The sequence below is a fragment of the Mus caroli genome, unplaced genomic scaffold, assembly GCF_978045245.1.
Source record: "Mus caroli unplaced genomic scaffold, Mus_caroli_1 scaffold_18, whole genome shotgun sequence".
NCBI classification, from domain to species: Eukaryota; Metazoa; Chordata; class Mammalia; order Rodentia; family Muridae; genus Mus; species Mus caroli.
Window position 1 is genome coordinate 64,930,813 of NW_028227273.1, and position 19,516 is coordinate 64,950,328.

The 19,516-nt window shown below is 48.8% G+C and overlaps 1 protein-coding gene across 7 annotated transcripts; it reads right to left on the minus strand.

Moving 5' to 3' along the window:
* Positions 1-298: 298 nt before the first annotated feature.
* On the minus strand, positions 299-18,839 carry Kctd20 (potassium channel tetramerization domain containing 20). 7 transcript variants are annotated; one of them, XM_021186366.3, is made up of 8 exons: positions 18,715-18,839; positions 12,129-12,307; positions 8,258-8,531; positions 7,029-7,131; positions 6,566-6,686; positions 5,781-5,978; positions 4,887-4,997; positions 299-3,167 (listed from the first exon to the last, which is right to left on the minus strand). In XM_021186366.3, exons 2-8 carry the CDS (start codon positions 12,286-12,288, stop codon positions 2,875-2,877), a joined length of 1,260 nt encoding a protein of 419 aa, XP_021042025.1. In that variant the 5' UTR covers positions 12,289-12,307; positions 18,715-18,839; the 3' UTR covers positions 299-2,874. The 7 variants fall into 7 exon arrangements, with proteins under 7 accessions (XP_021042025.1, XP_021042024.1, XP_021042026.1 ...); XM_021186365.3 differs by lacking the exon at positions 18,715-18,839 and adding an exon at positions 18,167-18,232; XM_021186367.3 differs by lacking the exon at positions 18,715-18,839 and adding an exon at positions 17,979-18,097.
* Positions 18,840-19,516: the final 677 nt, after the last annotated feature.

Consider the following 19,516-nt stretch of genomic DNA (forward strand, 5'->3'; position numbering starts at 1 on the left):
CTTGACTAAAGTAGGGCAAAGACAATAATCAGAGCCAGAGGTCCTGTAGACCCTATCCTTGTCACCTGATCTGAAACTAAACTAGTCCACAGACGCCTAAGCTTTCAATGTTACATTTGGTTGAAGCGTGGGCTCTCCAATGGTGACTGAACTGGAGGGCATCCTAGGACAGCAGGGTGGAGGTGCACAGGCAAGCTCTGGGTGAGTCTGTGTCCTAAGGAAAGAAAGCCACTATCCTGGCCTTTAAATTCATTGAAGGTTTGCTTTGTGATTTTCTTTTCTATTAAATAACAAGAGACACAAATAAAAAAAACTTTATTATAGAAAAAAGCATCCCATACACAGGATTCCGTAAACACTGGTAGGTGAACAAGTGCAACTTCAAAAGTAAATATGGTGTAAGAGGCAACATCCACACACATCTTCCCTTAGGAGAAAAGCTAATTCTCCAGAATGATTCCCTCAGACACAGAGTGGCCGTGCCTCCTGGGAAGGCAGCAGTGTCACCCACCTCAGAAGCTGTTGATGGCCACCACTGAAACTTGAGTTGAAGCCTGGGCTCTGAACATTTATTTTCCCTAACACACATCCTCTGAGAAAATGTCCCTTCCCGGATTTCCTGCAGAGCACTCTCAGGCCTGCGATGAGACATTACACAGTATCTCCTGAGATGCTGGTTAAAATAGCGTTGGCTGTTGTACCCAGTCCCCATCTTCCTCCAATTCTGCCTTCACCCCCATTTGTTTCCTTCTGATACTGTGTCTGCAGGTGTTCCTCGTCAACTACACAAGCTGCAGCAAGGGTACACAGAAGAGTCAAGCCTCAGGGTCAGCTTTATCTTGTAAGATAGACACTCTGAGGTGTAAAGTCACCTTTCTCATCAGACTTTCTATGCACACAGCCCAGCTTACTAATTCAGGCACTTACAAAAGACACTGAGCCCCAAATCCATCTTTTTATGAGAAAAATCCTCTCTCTCACATAGCCAGTAATCAATTCCAAAGATGACTGCAGCCCTTGATTCTGCAAGGCCCCATGACTGAATAATTGGGACCAGGCAGCGGCAGGGAACACCTTTAATCCTAGCACTGGAGGCAGAGACAGGTGGATCTCTTGAGTTTGAAGACAGCCTGGCCTACAAAGTGAGTTCCAGGACAGCCAGGGCTACCCAGAAAAACCTTGTTTTGTAACCACATCTTATTCCTCCCCCACGCCAAAAACAAACAACAAAAAACCAAAACAAAAGGAAAAAGTGTCCCAACCCTGGGAACAGTAGGCAAGACACCAAACTACAATGACACTGAAATGTAGGTAAGGGTGGGGCTGAGGTACAAAAAAGCTTCCCTCCCCACAAGAAGCCTATGTCTGCACGCAGTCTTTCCTTTAGTTGCCACCATCCAGTGTCACTGAAGTGGCCTTTAGATTGCCTCCCAGTCAAACTCCATGGGCTGGAGTGTTGGGGTGAAGACCTAGTTCATAAAAGGCCAGAGCCAGTGAACCAACTCCGAAGGACAAAGAAAGGCCTGTGCTCACACCTGAGCATCACACATGACAGACACATAATCATTCCTGTGGCCATGGAGAAACAGGAAGCACCACTGACCCAGGCCTGGGCTGGGCAGCTGCAGGTAGGCAACCATGTAGCACCAACAAATCAAAGCCAGACCTGGCCTCAAGCACAAGCCAAGCAACTTCACAGAGATAACCAACCTCTTGATACAGACAACCTCAGCCCATACTCTGCATGCTGCCTCACAGACACACCAATAGTCACCACGCAAGCTGGAGCCTTCGGTTCTTTTCTAAGCAAGGAAGATCTTGCACCAATTCCCATTGTGATGCCACAAGCACAGAAAACACTGTTTTAAGAACACACTTGTTCTTCAATACTGGAGAGAGGGCTTCCAAAACCTGATTTTATTGCAGTCAACTAGTTATGCTATACACAGTCTTATGGGAGCAGCCTTCAAGAAACCCAACGTGTTCTCTAAAGAGCTTGAAGCAAACAGCTTACACACCGCCCAGGGTGGAGGACGGACTCAAAGGTCAACTTCTACCGGGAAGTCAAATAATTCCAGACACTGCTGTCAGGCTCTTGACTCTGCAAACGGAAGGAGCTAGGGAATGATCTGGACTGCCATCCACCACACATGTAAGCGTGAACACATAAACAAAATAACAAGGCCTGGACCTGATTGGGGATGACCACAGTATTACTTTCTTACCATGCTCCAGTAGCTAATGGCCTGTTTAATGGACAGGCGCTGTGGCTTCCCACCAGAGGGTCCAGCTGGCCCAATCTGGAGCCATTCTGCCACCTCATTTGCAAGTTTCACTTCCAAATGAAGCATCAGGCTGCCCGTCTCGGGGGTTGGTTTGCTCCTATGTTAGTAAAAAGCAGAGCTGAGCTGGAGCTCCAGGGAATTCCCTTCACCTGCCCCGGCCTGTGCCTCCTCAGGTGGGCACACCCAACCCCAGCACAGACTGTCTCCTCTGACGTTTTGGTCCTTTTGCTAATAAGCAATTTGTCTGATGTGAAACCACTCACCCGGTGTAAGAGTGGGCTGCTGTGCCAAATGTGAGGCAACAGTTCACTTCCTCTCCTGCACCAGGAGGTGAATACAAAGATTCAACCAAGAGCACCAGACCCAAAAGCTCGTTTGCCAGGGCTGGTAAAGCTGGTCACCTAATTACCAGAGAGCTTCTTCACCCAGCCAGAGGCAGACCCGGAAAAGGGCACAGTAACAACTCAGAAGGGAAGGAGACAGGAGGAGGCATCTCCTAACGCTGAGAAACCACAGGAGGGCGGGGAGGCCTGGTTAGGGGTACCCACACAGAGAAGAGCTCCAACAACTGGGCAGAGGCCGTTTGTCCTTAATCTTGGAAGTCATTCGGAGCCATCTGAGAGAGTGGAGCATTTAGGCGGTCAAGTTCATCTACTTGTGGTGGGTGATGCATTATTATCTCCTGGTCTTCTAAGACATCCTCTCCAGCAGCCACCAAATTAGTGAGGGATTTGCTGCGAACACACTGGAAATCCACATGGCGACTCTTTCCTTCCTCTTTTTCCCATGACATCTGGATAAAAGGGCGCTGCACATAATTGTAGATGACTTCAGACCGCCCGCCAGGTCTCCTCTTAATCTTCTCTTTACAGGTAGGGTAACCTGCAACCGGAAAGCATACAGTGCTCACACTCCTGGCAGACTCTCCTCGCTCTACCGTCTACTTCCAAGTCCAAGGACAGCAAGAAAAGCTCTGTGGCATGTGACTGGTGCCCTCCCAAGCCTCCTCTGTCCCTAGAAGGATCAGGACTGTGGGAAATAACAGGGATTCTCCCCCTCTTTTTTTTCTGATTTATTTATTTATGAATATGTAAGTACACTGTAGCTGACTTCAGACACTCCAGAAGAGGGCGCCAGATCTCGTTACGGATGGTTGTGAGCCACCATGTGGTTGCTGAGATTTGAACTCATGACCTTTGGAAGAACAGTCAGTGCACTTACCTGCTGAGCCATCTCACCAACCCAGATTCTCCCCCTCTTAATGGAAAGGAAAGAGAAATGTACTAATTCCAAGAGCTTTTAATGGTTGGAAACACCACCAAGGGACAAAACTTCCCCAGGGCACAGGAACGCTGTCATCTTGTTAATGCTGTATAGAAGCCACGGTTAAGGGAAAAGCAGGGAAATGTGCAATGTTACCTCAAGAAAACCCACAAACTACCAAGTACCCAGAAGGGGCTCCCAGAGCCCAAGACGGAGGGACTAGTCCAAGCAGCAGGATAGGCAGGGAGTGGGCAGCCAGTCCTGGGCATCTAGAGTGTTCACAGCACAACAGTGTGGCAGGTGCCCAGGAAGGGCCTGGTACCCTGTCCCCAGGCCTCACACACAAGGCAAAGTGAAATTATCTCAATAGTGACCTCTAACTTAAAATCCTAAGTCAGACACATGTAGCGATGAGTTCACTGCGGCGGTGATATGAGCAGGGCCCAGGGGCCCAGGCTGCACCAACTCCTGCCCCCAGCACGGCAGTACCCAGACAGCCTGAGGAAAAACGGACCTCAAGTTTTATCTAAGAAAAGACAGACTGGAAAGATGGCTTATAAGTCAAGAGCATTGACTGCTCTTCCAGAGGTCTTGAGTTCAATTCCCAGCAACCACATGGTGGCTCACAACCATCTGTAATGGGATCTGATGCCCTCTTCTGGTGTGTCTGAAGAAACCTACTGTGTACTCATATGAAGAAAATAAATAAATCTAAAAAAGAAAAAGAAAAGACAGAGTCTCACTATATAGCCTCAGCCTGCCTGGAAATTGTGATGTAGACTAAGCTGGCCCAGAGCTCACAGAAATCTTCCTCCCCTGCCTCCTGAGGGCTGGGACTGAACCACCACAGTCGGAAAAGCTCAAATCCTTAAGCTGGTTTGTTTTTAAGAGAATAACTTTAGATGAAAAGACATGCTCTTGCTCAGGTGAGCCCAGGTGCTCGCTAGATTCACCCCAGAATCCTGTGCCCTGGGCAGAGAGCCCTGAGGGATACTCATGGCTACAACTCACTGCTATAACTGAAGGGAAGGCAATGCAAACCTCAGGACACACAGCAATGAAGCAGGCCCTTCCTAAGTAGACTCTAAGTGTGCCGGGTCTCAAAGCTCCCGCCAGCCAAACTCAGAGTAGGAAGCTGTGGCCAGAAATCCACCCCACCCCTTGTTGTAGAACCTCAACACTGGCCAAGCCTTTTTATGTTTGTTTTTTTAAGACAGGGTTTCTCTGTGTAGCCCTGGCTGTCCTGAAACTCACTCTGTAGACCAGGCTGGCCTCCAACTCAGAGATAGAGATCTGCCTGTCTCTGCCACTGCCCGGCTGACTGAGACTTTTTAATACCTTCAATTCCAATTCGGATGTTCTTTAGGCCTCGTTCCTTTAACACAGTTTTAGCAACATCTCTATTCTCGATATATTTGAAGAATCTGTAGAGCTTGGAGCTGTAAAGAACTAAACAACACAGCACTGGGGTTAGTCACAGAGGAGGGGAGGGGGGCAGGGAGGGAGGGGACAACCAAAAGGTGCTATGTAACCCATCATGTCCTCTGACCTGGAACACTCCTCCCCACCCCAGCATCCCTAATGCTGGGATTCCTGGCACGTAACATCTCTCACAATCATAAAAGCACCAAGCTTTTAGCATTCTATGTCTAAGAATAACCTATAGTAATGTGCAAAAATACTGTTTAAAAGTCCTATATAAAAGTATACACACACACACACACACACACCCTCCTCTACAATGTCCTACAAGGCAAGCGAATTATGGCACGTTTATGAATGGAACACTGAGCAGCCGTATGAAATGTCCTGGGTGGAGCAGGGCTAAACCTCCTTTCCGTGCACATCCTTCAATAAAGGGTGTGTGTGCCTGATGCAGTGGCTGAGTGCATCTGCCTGCGTGCACGTGGAGGTCAGAGGATAACCTGGGCTGTCAGGTCTTCACCTACAGCCTAGAGCCAGGCTGCTTTGTTGTTCGCTACTGTGCATGCCTCCCATGTCACTAAGGGGGTTCTGGATCACAGACATGTACTACCACAGCCAGCTTCCTGTCACTTCTGGGATCTGAGGTCAGGGCCCCGGAGCCACATGCCAAGTGCTTTGCTCACTGAGCCAGCATTGCAATGGAACCGGAGAGAAGGGCATCACCCTGCTTGGCTGTCCCTCTGGTGCCTGTGCCCATCACTAGCCGTCAGTGTTATCTGCACGGGCTCTTGGGTAGCATTCTCTTACTTTGGGAATACTCTTCCCCCATGGGCGGGGGGTGGTCTTCATCCCAGTCCACAGAGTCCTCGTCTGTCAGCACCACAATGTGACACTCTCGCTCGCCTTTCTTGGCACAGCCCACCATGATGGGCAGAATCAGTTCCTCGAGGTAGTGGTCAAACTGCTTGTGGGCACCATCGTTGGAGAGCTCGTGCAGTAGAGCACCTGGGGAAAGGAGAGGCAGATCAACTGCTTCCTCTGCACACAGATGTCATCCCAGAGGACACACAGTCCCTGCGCCATGGTGACAACCAGCTTTACTTACGCTCCCTGACACTCGTTACCTTGTCTGTTAGTGTCGACACCACAGTCCTACCCAAGAGCATAGCGCTAACTCAGCCCAGCTGGCCATGTTAGACTTCATACCTTTTATTTCCAGCCTCCACTTCCCACACACTGAGATCACAGGCACATCTCACATGCCTTGTTTACTGTCTACTGACAATGGGACCCTGGGTCTCCTATGCTAGGTGAGCAGTCTATCAAGTGAGCTACACCCTGGCCTCATAGAGACAAGGTGTTACTCTGTGCCTGTGTTGGCACTGAACGCCTGATGATCCTCTTGTCTTCAGAGTGCTGGTGTGACGGGTGAGCTACACTCCCCAGAACATCTGCTGATCCTGCTTCCCCACAACCCCTCGGCAGGAGAAGCAATGGTTAGTTAGCAGATGTCTTCCTTCTGGTAGTTCTCAGCCTACTTCGGAGCTCAGTGAAAGCGCACTGGCTCAATGTCACAGCTGCTCTGTACTCACTCAGATCCTGACATCGGATAGTGTTGAAGTCAAAGTTAATGCAGAGATAGTCGCACGTGTCTCTGAGGTCTGGGATAGAGATGCCATCTGGACAGTTGATGATGCCAGTTTTGTAATAATCCTGAAAACAGATCAGGAAGGGGAAATGGAAGCAAAGAAATGCATGGAAAGACTCCTCTAACCCTCTGCACTCCTACTGCATACTCTACTGAGGTGGCAGGATCCTGGAGTCAGCTGGCTGGTGCTTTAGATGACAAAACGGCTCCTGTCTACCCAAGACAACCCACTGAGCTCACATAAGGACTTACAAGTTATACGTAGGAAAAATAAAGAGAAGGCAATGACTGCACACCAGAAACCCGAAAGTCAGTCACACAGTTGTGCCGTCCTTAAGGGTGCAGCATGCAAGCCTGCGTGCGTGCTGTGGTGGAGGACAGAGAAGGGAGCAGACCCACACACATACCAGGACTGTGCGGAACACGGTGGCGCTGATCCCCTCCGCAATCACATACTCCCCCTTTTCATTGGGCCTTGTGAAGTTGTATTCTCTTCCCGGCCCAAACATCCTGAAAGACACCAGCAACAACATCACCTTCTCCAGCGGGGCTCAGCAGAGGCAGCTCTCCTCTTCCTCTCCCATACAACACTACCCTACTCTCTTGCAGCGTAACTTAAAATACAGCCCTGGGACCTGATGCCTCTCAGAGGAATGCACGCCTTAGGAAAACTCCTTCAGGCAAAAGGGAAAGAAGGAAGCATCGGTCTGTGGAGCCGACACAATACAGAGTCAACTGCAGAGGAGGCTGTGGAAGCAGCCCCTTTGTCCTAAGAACTTGCCAGTGTAAACCACCTCTCCTGGCTGCCTCGCTTTTCCCATCTCTGCCCTCACCATGCATCCGTGAGCGACTCTGTAGAGGAGGACCTATCAGTGCTCTCCCTCCCTCCCGGCTCACCATCCCTTTAGGAGTCAGCCCAGGGAAATCGCCCACTCCAACAGGCGAGGCTAGCCGTGGGTCTCACCCAGGCGCGAGGCTCCTCTGCACCTTGACACAGTTCAGCGAGGAGGCCTGTTCTCACGTCAACTCAGGATCTGGGTCACATTCCCAGCACCTCTGCGGCTCACAGCCAGCTGTTAACTCCAGTCTAGACATCTGACACACCCTCCCTCTCCTGGCCCTGCAGGCACTGCACATATGTACTACACAGACATACCTGCAGGCAAAGCACCAACACACATCAAGAAAGAATAAACGAGCAACAGGACGGGGCTAGCTCAGTAAAATGCTTGTTTCCCATGCATGACAGCCTAGGTTCCTAGGTCCAATCTCCAGGACTGCTAACTGTACCCTGTCTCCCCCACCACCACCCAAAAAACAAAGAAACAAAAACCAAACCCAAAGGCTAGAAGGGTGGGAGGCACAAGGGTTTCTCGGACAGCGTCCGTCACTGCTCCCGTGCAGGTGGATTATTACTAATACTGTTTGTCACAGAAGGAAAACAGCGGGACTTAGGCCTCAGCTTAGCATCTCTGACCTTTGCAACTCAGAGAGCAAGGCTGTGCATTTACAGAGGGGCAGGTCAAGGTTCAATAGCTCCTGTGGCCACAGAGAGCAAAGTCAGCAGTGTACTGCAGTGCAGCTCTGCATCTGCTGCAAGGTCACAGAAGAGAACGCACTCACAAACTGTCATTACCTTCCCAACATGGTATCCGGATGAGCAGTGAAAATCTGAGGATTTACCACAAAGCGAGTGCCATCCACAAGAAGTGTCACCTTCTCTGGGGCTTGAGAGTGAGCGCTACCTCCAAAACCTAAGCCGCTGTTTCCAAATCTCTCTGGCACACTGAAGGGCTCGTGGCTCCGTTTGCTCCCACTCTGGAAGCATGAGCCCTTGCTGTCTTCAGGAAGTGGCATTATGTGAGGATGTGGAAGGCTTGCTGGCTGAGAGGCATAGTCAAGTGCAAGGTCTGAAAGAGCAGACATAAAGTCAAGTAACAAAAGGGCTAGAGTCTAGAGAAAAATGTCTGCTCTAAAACAGCAACCAATGAACAAAAACCTAAAGCCATAGGTGTTCAGAGCTAAAACCACTAGCCTAGAGAAAACTAAAACAAACCAGACACTTGAAAGCCAGGCAGGCAGATCTCTGAATGTGAGGCCAGCCTGGTCTACAGAGTGAGTTCCAGGATAGCCAGAGCGGCACAAGAAACCTTGTCTTGAAAAACCCAACCCAACCAACCAACCAACCAACTCCCCTCACAAAACAAGGTCTCAGGATGGATCCTGATAACTTCTTCTTCTTTTTTTTTTTAAAGATTTATTTATTTATTATTATATCTAAGTACACTGTAGCTGTCTTCAGACACACCAGAAGAGGGTGTCAGATCTCGTTACGGATGGTTGTGAGCCACCATGTGGTTGCTGGGATATAAACTCATGATCTTCAGAAGAGCAGCCAGTGCTCTTACCCGCTGAGCCATCTCTCCAGCCCCCTGATAACTTCTTCTTATGTATGGGTGATACGGTGTTGGGGGAGAAGCACCCACACTTTAAAACAACTATAATTTTTAAAGTAAACAACACACAGAGGAACAAGACAGAACAGACGAGCAGGGCTCGTGGTAGCCCTGCAGTCTCCTGCCAGTGGCTGAAAAGCTGGTGCTCAGAAACAATCACTTTTTTCGGTTTCACCTGCATCTCTAAATAACACTCTTACATCTGCTGTGTGCATTTGTTTACTTATTCCAGATTTTCCTTCAAGTGTTTGTGGGTTGTGCGAATGTCCTCAAGTGCCCAAGGAAGCCAGAAGAGGGAGTCAGATCCCTGGGAACTGGGAGCCAAACGAGGCCCCTGGAAGAGCAGGAAGCCTTCTTAGCTGAGCCATCTCTACACCCGTACTTATCTTTGAGGCAGGGTCTCACGAAGTCTAAGTTGCCCTTCAATTCACTGTGTAGCTGAAGATAGCCTTTGACTTCTGATGCTCCTCCCCCGACCTCTGAGTGCTGCGATCAGAGGGTGACCCAGCACACTCAGTCACAGTCCTGGGGACTTGTTGTCTGTGGGGTTCCGTGTTCTACTTACTGTAGGCTCAGCTACAGCCCCAGCACTGCTGTCTGTGTCTTAGGAACTTACTACTACTGTATGTTAAAACTCAATTTTCACTCTTCAAAGCTGCTTTTGGTTTTGTTTTTTAATTTGCCAGAAAGTCTTTTCTCTAAGTCATTACTCTCCCTAGAACTTCTCAGAACCACCACTCTCAGTGTGTTAGAGCTCCCACAGCACCACAGCAGCTTCTGGACTGCTGCACCTTGCTGTCAACAGCAAATGCACGTGGCCTTAGGATTTACTCTTGGGATTTCATCTCTTTGCCCTATCATCGAAAGCCACTCTCTTTAAAATTCCTCTCTTCCACTTTTGAGGCAGGGCCCTGTGTAGCCTGGGCTGCCCTTGAACTAACCCTGAGGCTGAAGATAACTCAAAACTTCTTTCTGATCCTCATTTCCCTTCCACAGTGGTGGGATTACAGGCACGTGACACCACATGTGGTTTACCACGGTACTGAGGACCTGCATGTAAATATCAGAAGAGTCCATGACAGGGCAAGACAGGGCATCTCTAGTGGGCGCCCCCGGACAATTCTTTTTTTTTTTTTTTTCCCCCCGAGACAGGGTTTCTTTGTGTAGCCCTGGCTGTCCTGGAACTCACTTTGTAGACCAGGCTGTCCTGGAACTCAGAAATCTGCCTGCCTCTGCCTCCCAAGTGCTGGATTAAAGGTGTGCGCCACCACCACCCGGCTGGACAGTTCATCTTTAGTATGCACATTTGCCTTTTGTCTCTAACAAATGATAAAATCACCTGCAGACTAAAGACTTGTTTTAAAATAAATTTATCTAAAATGTGTAAGCAGCACACGTACGGGAAGCCAATGAGATGGCTCAGTGATAGCGGCACGTGCCGCACCAGCCTGACCACCTCAGTTTGAGACCCAGAAACCCTGGAAAAGGTGTGGGAGAACTGATTCCATGAAGTTGCCCTCTCATCGCCTGTGAGAATGTGCATGCTACAACCCAAATAAAACTTTATTAACAAGGAGTCGTTGCTCAGTTGGTAATTTACTTAGCATGCGTTTGATCCCCCCAGTCCTACCTCAGCACTGGGAAAGTAGACAGGAGGATCCGAAGTTCAAGGCCAGCTACCTGACAAGCATGTGGGCAGCCTGGGCTCCCTGAGACCTATTCTCAAACAAAACAAAACAAAACAAAACACTCCCTCCCTCACACACACACACAAACACTCAACAAAACTCTAAATCTTAACAAAAATAAGCTGTAGCCAAATTGGACTATTCTGTAATATTAAGGGCTAGAGAGAAGGCTCAGTGGTTAAGAGCACTGACTGCTCTTCCAGAGAACCTGGGTTCAATTCCCAGCACACACATGGTGGCTCACAACCATGGGATTCCAGGGGATCTGATGCCCTTTTTTTGGCCTCCACAGGTAAAGCATTCATTCGTGCAAAATAAATTAAAACAAATTAATATATATGCAAATATTTATGTCTCTGTACTCAGTAAACAGTGGTTTCCTTTTAAAGTTATAGGCTGAGAAATATGATAAAATGTTCAGCCAGTTAAGAATTAGCCCACTAGGGCAGTGGTGGCGCATGCCTTTAATCCCAGCACTTGGGAGGCATAGGCAGGCAAATTTCTGAGTTCAAGGCCAGTCTGGTCTACAGAGCGAGTTCTAGGACAGCCAGGAAACCCTGTCTCAAAAAAGGAAAAAAAAAAAAAAAAAAAGATTTGGCCCACTAAACCCAGTGTCACGGTGGCACCCGCCTTTGATTCTAGGCTAGCTCTCAGGAGGCAAAGGCAGGTGGAGCTCTAAGTTTAAGACCAGCCTGGTCTACAGAGTGAGTTCCAGGACAGCCCAAGGCTACACAGAGAGACCCTGTCTCCAAAACCAAAACCAAAAAAAAAAAAAAAAAAAAAAAAAAAAAATCAAACCAAACCAAATGCCTGAGTTCCCGTTAAAAAACAACAGTGATTTAAGGTTACCTGAGAGAGAGTGAGGCATGACGCTGCATGCCTGTCATCGTAATGCCCAGGAGGCAGAGGCAGAGGCTGCTGAGCTCAAGAGCCTGATCTAAGTGCATTCAGGCCAGCTAGCCATACTTATGACTCCATGTAAGGGCCTGCCCAACAACTTCTCAGGAGCTGCCTTTCCATTAGCACCTGGCTCCAGCAGCCCTCTGAGGAAGGGCGACTAGGAACCATTCTGTCCACTCCCCATCCATAAACAGAACTCTCATACAGTGGGGGTCTCATCACAGTATAGATGGTAAGGACCCGGACACAGTCAATCTGTCTCCTGGCTCTGAACGTGTAGCCGTTTGTATACACTGAACCTGTATCCACACCAGGTGGCTAGGCCAGGCTGACTTCAGGTTTTCTATGGTGGTCAGCGAGACACACTGACAAATATGCTAAGCCAATTAACTGAATATATGCTCAGGTAAAGTCTGCATTCCTCCTGGGTACACGATGTCGGGGTGAGAATGCCCCCCAGTACCTTCACTCCTGGCAGCTAGGGGATAAGTGAGACTATGCAGACCAGAGGACACCAAGCTGCTGCCTTCTTTCTCTTGAGTGGCAGCTAAGGCCTCATCTCCTAGGCAGCTGAGCTCTGGCTGCAATGACCAGTCGCCATCACTGCCCTGGTGAACATTCATTCTTAGTCAGAAAGGAAGCCTGGAAAACAAGGAATGTGTATGATTTAGACGTCAGGAAACAGGCTCCCAAGGACCTCCATGGTTTAGAGTGGTTGGTAAAAGCCATCTGGAACTGGTAAATCTAGGCGGGATTTTTACAAACTACTGCGAATCAGTGCACTTGTTATAGGGAACATTCTTTTGTTTTGTTTTGAGGTAAGGACTCTCTTCGTGGTCCTGGATGTCCTCAAACTCACAGAGATCTGCCTCCCAAGTATAGACCTTAAAAGCATATGCCACCATGCCAGGCTATGTATTATGAATTCTATACATTAAATGGTAGAACATAATTTGGTGTCATCCATGTCACAAATCAAGAAGTAGGGAGAGTTCAATAGTCAAAAGTCTATTTATTTTTAAAAGGCATATACATGTCTACAACTATGAAGCATCAAAAACCATCATAACAATAAAGTCATACTAAAGTGAGTAGTGGTTAACACAGATGCTCAGAACTGTTGGAGATACTAAGAATAAAAGCAACAGCAAGCACACAGCTGTAGAGAGGACACCTATGACAAACTCTGCCCTAAGGCTTAGGGAACATCTCAGAAGGGGTGGAGAGAATGTAAGACTGGAAGGTGACTGTCTCTGAAACACAGAGTCCTCAGCCAGACACGACTGTTGTCTACATCAACAGCTATGCCAAGCCAGTTAAAACGTACAGCATGGAGTGGGGAGCGGGCCACAGGCAGTGTGCCCATGCTCCAGTGATGATCCCATGCGTGCCATGTACCACGGGCAACTCTGTTTAGGCTCAGAAGCATGAAGCTGGGAGGGAGAGGTGTTGGAGCAGAGCTAGGGGGAGTTACAGGAAAAGAATGGGAGTGAATATGATCAAGATACATTGTATACATGAATGACCATATAAAAATAATAACAAAAAGAAGCTGTAGACATGCACAGTTGAGAGTGCATCCCACTCTTACAGAGGACCCAAATTTGCTTTGCACATTGACTGGCTGGTTCATCTGTGACTATCTCTGATGCCCTCTTCTGGCACCCACAGGTTCCTGCACTTATGTATACACACACACACACACCAGCAAGTATACTTAATTTAAATAAGTTAATAAATCAAGCAAACACTGACTTGCACTGTTTAATAAGTTCTTTTTACCTTCTCTTTTCCACCTTCTAATTCTTACACCCACCCCTAAATGCCACCATAATACCACAGTGGCTATATAGTTTACCATGTTACGTTTCCCCACTAGCATCCTACAATCCCTTTGAGGTACACACACACACACACACACACACACACACGGTAGTCCTCTAGACTGATGAGGAAAACCAAAGCGAGCCTGACTCCTATGCTTTCCTCTCAGAAAACAGACACTTCAGACATAAGTGCCCAGAGACTGTAAAGCTGAGCAGAAACAACAACTAGGAAGGGGGGGATATCAACAGACAAGTCAGCCTCACGGTGCTACAGGGAGGCCCGGGAGACGTCTGCTTGTTGACGGAAGGATCCTGTAAAATAGTGTAAGATCCTGTCCTATAGCCTGTGTTTCCAGTGGGGAGCCTGAAGAAAGAATTCCAACAGGAATGGTAGACTCTCTGGAAAGGAGAGGCAGTATCACCCTAGGTTTTTAGACACAAAGGCACCATCAGGAGCTCACAAGCGAGTGCACACGGCTGTGTTCTGATGGGCTTGCCTATAGACATGGATGTAAGTAAACAGTACAGAAGATCTCAACAACTCGATCCACACAGCTGACCCAAGACTGCACAATAGCATTTTCAAGGTGTACTGGCTATTTTTGTGTCTACTTGACACAGCTGAGTTATCACAGAGAAAGGAGCTTCAGTTGAGGAAATGCCTCCATGAGATCCAACTGTAAGGCATTTTCTCAATTAGTGATCAAGGGGGAAAGGCCCCTTGTGGGTGGGACCATCCCTGGGCTGGTAGTCTTGGGTTCTATAAGAGAGTAGGCTGAGCAAGCCAGGGGAGGCAAGCCAGTAAAGAACATCCCTCCATGGCCTCTGCATCAGCTCCTGCTCCCTGACCTGCTTGAGTTCCAGTCCTGACTTCCTTTGGTGATGAACAGCAGCATGGAAGTGTAAGCTGAATAAACCCTTTCCTCCCCAACTTGCTTCTTGGTCATGATGTTTGTGCAGGAATAGAAACCCTGACTAAGACACAAGGGTTCTCGGATACCTGGTTAGAGCTGAACTTGAGCATGCGCACCACCACCTCCTACCTTTAAGTGCACAGACTCTAGAGCCCTGCTCTCCAGGACAGTGTAACAGAAAGTGGCTACAAAAAAAATTTTTTTAAGGAAATCACAACAGGATGTAGGAAATATTTTCAACTGAATGACAAAACACAACACAGGCAAGCTTGCATTAGGATAAAACACAGAACAAAGAACGATCTATAGCTTTCCCATTCGAAAAGAACCAAGAAAGAATAAGAAAACGATCCAGTGCGGTCCCACACCAGAACCCCAGCACTTCCGAGCAGAAGGATCTCAAGTTCCAGGCAAGCCTTGAACACAGTGAGGTCCTGTCTCAAAAAGAGAAAACAAAACCAGACCAGGTGGGGCGGAGTGGGCTGGACAAGTGCTTACTTAACAGGAACAGGCCCAAAGCCCAGCGCCAACCCCGGGCACCACAGACAACAAAATTCAGAGCTGAGAAATCCAGGGGGCTCAGCAGGTAAAGGCAGTTGCCCAAGCTAACAACCTGAGTCTGATACCAGAACTCACGGAGGAAATAACCTGCAAGCTGTCCTCTGACCTCCGAATGCAGACTGTGACGGGTGTGTGCATGTGCCACCCCCCACAAAAGAAATGTAATAAACAACTTCATTTAAAAAAAAAAAAATCAGGGCTGGTGAGATGGCTCAGTGGGTTAGAGCACCCGACTGCTCTTCGGAAGGTCCAGAGTTCAAATCCCAGCAACCACATGGTGGCTCACAACCATCCGTAACGAGATCTGGCGCCCTCTTCTGGAGTGTCTGAAGACAGCTACAGTGTACTTACATATAATAAATAAATCTTTAAAAAAAAAAAAAAAATCAGAGCCGGGCAGTGGTGGCGCACACCTTTAATCCCAGCACTTGGGAGGCAGGGGCAGGTGGATTTCTGAGTTCGAGGCCAGGCCAGCCTGGTCTACAAAGTGAGTTCCAGGACAGCCAGGGCTATACAGAGAAACCCTGTCTCGAAAAACCAAAAAATAAAAAAATAAAAAAAATCAATACTGAAACAAGAAGTTAGCTTTTAAAAACAGATAAAGAAAATCTAAATGCTCTCTGAAACTAATCAAGAAAAAAAGTGTTAACAGTTACACAACTTGTGGCTCAGATGGTTCCGTTGCCTAAGAGCACTGGCTGCTTGCTCTTGCAGAGGACCCAGGTTCTGTTCCCAGCACCCACATGGCAGCTCAGAGGTCTGCAACTCCTGTTCCAAGGGACGGGATGACCTCCTCTCAAGGGAAGAACATACATATGATAAAGTCATAGAATACCACAACTCCCCAAAACAAACCCACCGACTAGGATACTAATAAACCTGCTCACCATGAGAGCAGCTCAAGTCACTCGAGACAGCGGCCTCAGAGGCTCTGGACACTGCTCATACAGGTAGCTTCTACAACCCAACCGTTAGTATTAATCTTTCCTAAAGCGAATCTCTTACAGCCAGTGCGCTCCTAACCTCTCGGGTTTTTGTAAGCCAGCCATCTGCCCGCTCTTACTTCTCCTTCCCCGACCTGATCAAGCTTCTAATTTATCTCAGCACTCTCATCACCGTGGTTTACAGTTAGAACGCACAGTTCCTGCAACTTCCATGAGACACTTGGCACTATGGTCATATCAGAGTCTCTCTGTTTTCTCCGCCTTGTTATTTCTCTGCTTTGCACCACCTTCTTGCAGAAGCATTTAAAAGGTAACAGAGCAGGAAGGGCAGCAGGCTAGACCAGGAATCCTCCTTCTACCATCTCAGACTCTTGTGTTTGGATGTGGGGAGGAGGGGAAAAGAGTATGGCGTACACTAAGGGACAAACCTAGTACCTCCCACACATGCAGAGCAGGCACCCCACCACTGAATTACATCCCCAGCCTACCTCCCAGTCTCTACCTGAAAGATGAGAGGACTGTGCTAGGTAAACTTACAAAGTGCTCCCTTATCCTCTAAGCTTCTCATTTCAAGGACTCCGACTTTCCCATCTTAAATCATTTAACAACATCCAAACAGTTCCCTTCAGTGTCTCACTCCAATTAGACATGGAAGTTTGGGGAGACCCCATGTGTGGTAGGTGGGAAACACAAAACAAGTCAGGAAACTCAGCATTACAGAAAGGCACACTGTTTTTGTATGTCATCTACAACAACAACAAAACCATCAATAAGTAACCAGACATCCAAAGCCATCAAAGCCAAGAAAAACGCCAAACCCTCATGGCTAACTTTAATATCCCTGTGGAGTCTCAAGAGATATCAAGATGTAGAAAACACCTTTGGCAGATGCGGAGGTCATCCAACCCTCATTTCTGCCAGACAGCAAGGGAATTCTGAGCCATACTTGGGATACTGTCTCTATAATGCCTTACTTCAAGTTGTACTGTGTAAGCTAGGCATCATTCAGATATTCTGTAGCTAGTGAATTGATACCCACAACAACTAAAAGCCCATAAATACTACTGATGCTGGCACATCCCAGGGAATTAGAGACCCCCAGGCTCCGGGCACTCCCTGGCTGGTACCATGGGAAGGAAAGCAGAGAGCTGAGGAGGGAGCCAAGACCTAAAGACAAGCTCAAGCTCCCAAGATCCTACCAACAGGCTCCTGAGAGAAACAACAGGCCGGTTAGCCTGATGCACGCCATCTTTCTCCAACCCAGGCAATAACAGGATATGGATAAAAAGCCATTTCCTGCTCTCATGTCAGGGCTCCAGTAAGCACTACCCTTTCTCACACAGCCTTCCGAGTCAGGGCTTCTTGACTCCCGACTGATTAGGGACAGGAGAGGAGTAAGTCAACAGAAAGAAAAGGACACGAGACAGTATTTACAATGCTCAGGCCAAGCTAATCTTGGTTTCCTAAGGTCCGGTTCCTGGCTTACCAAGGCGGCCCAAGCGGGGTGGTTGCCTGTAAGCACTGCAGACTCAGGGGTCCACCCTAGATTTCTAGAATTAATTTCTAGGAGCCGTGCTAGCGTCGTGCAAAACACGTTTGAGAACTGCTACTTTAAGATTTTGTTTTTGTTCCTCTGGAGTGGGATTGACGTTCTAATTCAAGGTTCGTCACAACTAATATTATTCCAACATTCTGTTTGGGAGATCATTTAAAAAGAAATCTCAAATTTCTAGGTAAACAATGGTCTATCAACAAACAGACACCGTGAAAGGGCTTAGTTGGTCAGCGTTCCTTGCCTGTCTGTTACTTCGTTTGCTGAATTCTCACTTAAAAGATTAGATTTACTTCTAAATGGTAAATCAGCCCAATCCAGGAATGTTCAGAAAGAATGACAAATTCCCACAAAGGGGAGGAGGTGTCCTCACGGCGCAAGCCTGACGACACTGTCTGCTATAAAAAGTTATCTGCAAGAAAAAAATCTCCCAGTTCTGCACTAAGCATGGGATGACGACAGAGGGGCGACAGGACCGACAGAAGATTCCAGAGGTTCTGGGAAAGCGCGACCAACCTTCCCCAGCCTGGGCTACCGGTGGTCCTGCGAGGTCGGTCGGCAGCCTCCCCCGGCTTCTCCTTTCTCTCCAGGCTGGGGAGGAGCCCGCGCGGGGCCTCTCAGGCCGCAGCGTCGCGCCCGCCGCCATCATCAGCCCGCGCCACCACCCGCCCGCTCGCTCGCCCGCCCTGTTCCTCGGCACTCACCGGCCGCTTGCTGCCGCGCTCTCGGCCACCGAGCCCCGAAGACACCGCCAAGCTCCGGCCACCGCGCGCCCCCGCCCCGGCCGCGGATCCCCGGTTGAGTCACCCGGCCCTTCAAAACAAGAGCCCCGCCCACCGCCCACCGCGGGGCATGCCGGGAAGGCCGCGCGGCTCGCCCCGCCCCCGCCGCGGACTGGGCCATAGGCCCGGGCCTCGGCTGCCCGGCCGGCCGGGTACCCGGGCTCTCCGCCAGGGAGTCCCAGTAACGCGCGCCGCCGCCGCCGCTTGCGCTCTATCACCCAAGTGGCTCAGACAGGAAAGCGAGCTGTAGGTTCGAAGGTGAAAGAGGCTGGGACGCCCCGGGACGCGTGATGCTCACGGAAAGATGAGCCTCCTCGCCTTTGTGTGGCGGATGGATATGAACTGCAGCCCAAAGACAGAAAAACATCAACAAAACAAAAGATAAAAGAGAAAGCAAAAATAACCCCCCCCCCTTGAGTTTCACGGAACAATCTGCGATAGCAAACAAGATTCTACAGGTTTCATGTTACCTGGAAGCAAACTATTAGAAAGCTTTTCGTTCATCACAGGCCCGCTTCCTGTGAACCGCACAGCGGAACCTGAGAGGAGGAACCTGGCTCTATTCTCTCAGGGTCACGGGGACTTGTGGCTTTTGTACTTCAGAAAGTTATCAGACCAGTTGATTACACCATCACAATGATTGCACAGACTTCTAGTTTTGGGTGTTTTGTCTATTGGGGGTTTGCTTGTTTTAACCTTTATTTCCCTTCTCCCTCCTCCCCGGCTCTCCACTCTAATACATGGAGTGTTCTTTGTTTTTTGACAGTCTCCTTTAGCCCAGGTTGACCTTGCACCTCTGATCCGACCTTCACCATGTGAGTGATGGATGGGGTTACAGACAAGCCCTACCATAGTCGAAGTATGAAGGGCTCTGGTGTAACCCAGGGCTTCATGCACCCTAGACCATCATTCTACCAGTAGAGCTACATCTCCAAGTCCGAGTTCATTTTATTGAGATGAGACGCCGCAGCCCATGTTGAATTTGCTGTGTAGCCAAGGATGGCTTTGGACTCCTCATCCTCCTGTCCCTGTCTCCCAAGTGCTGACATTATTCTACTTTAAAACTGCTGCTGAGCACGAAATAAACTAATAAAACCACGCAGAAAAATATAGGGAATACCTGTGTGCACAGCATTAATCCTAGCACTTGGGAGGTAGAGGCAAGAGGATCAGGAAATCAAGGTGCCTCTTATTTCGCTTATGTTGCATGGGGTGGGGGTGGGGGGTCCACCTTGCCCAGTTTCCCCCATACCACCCGTCACTAAGGGAAGT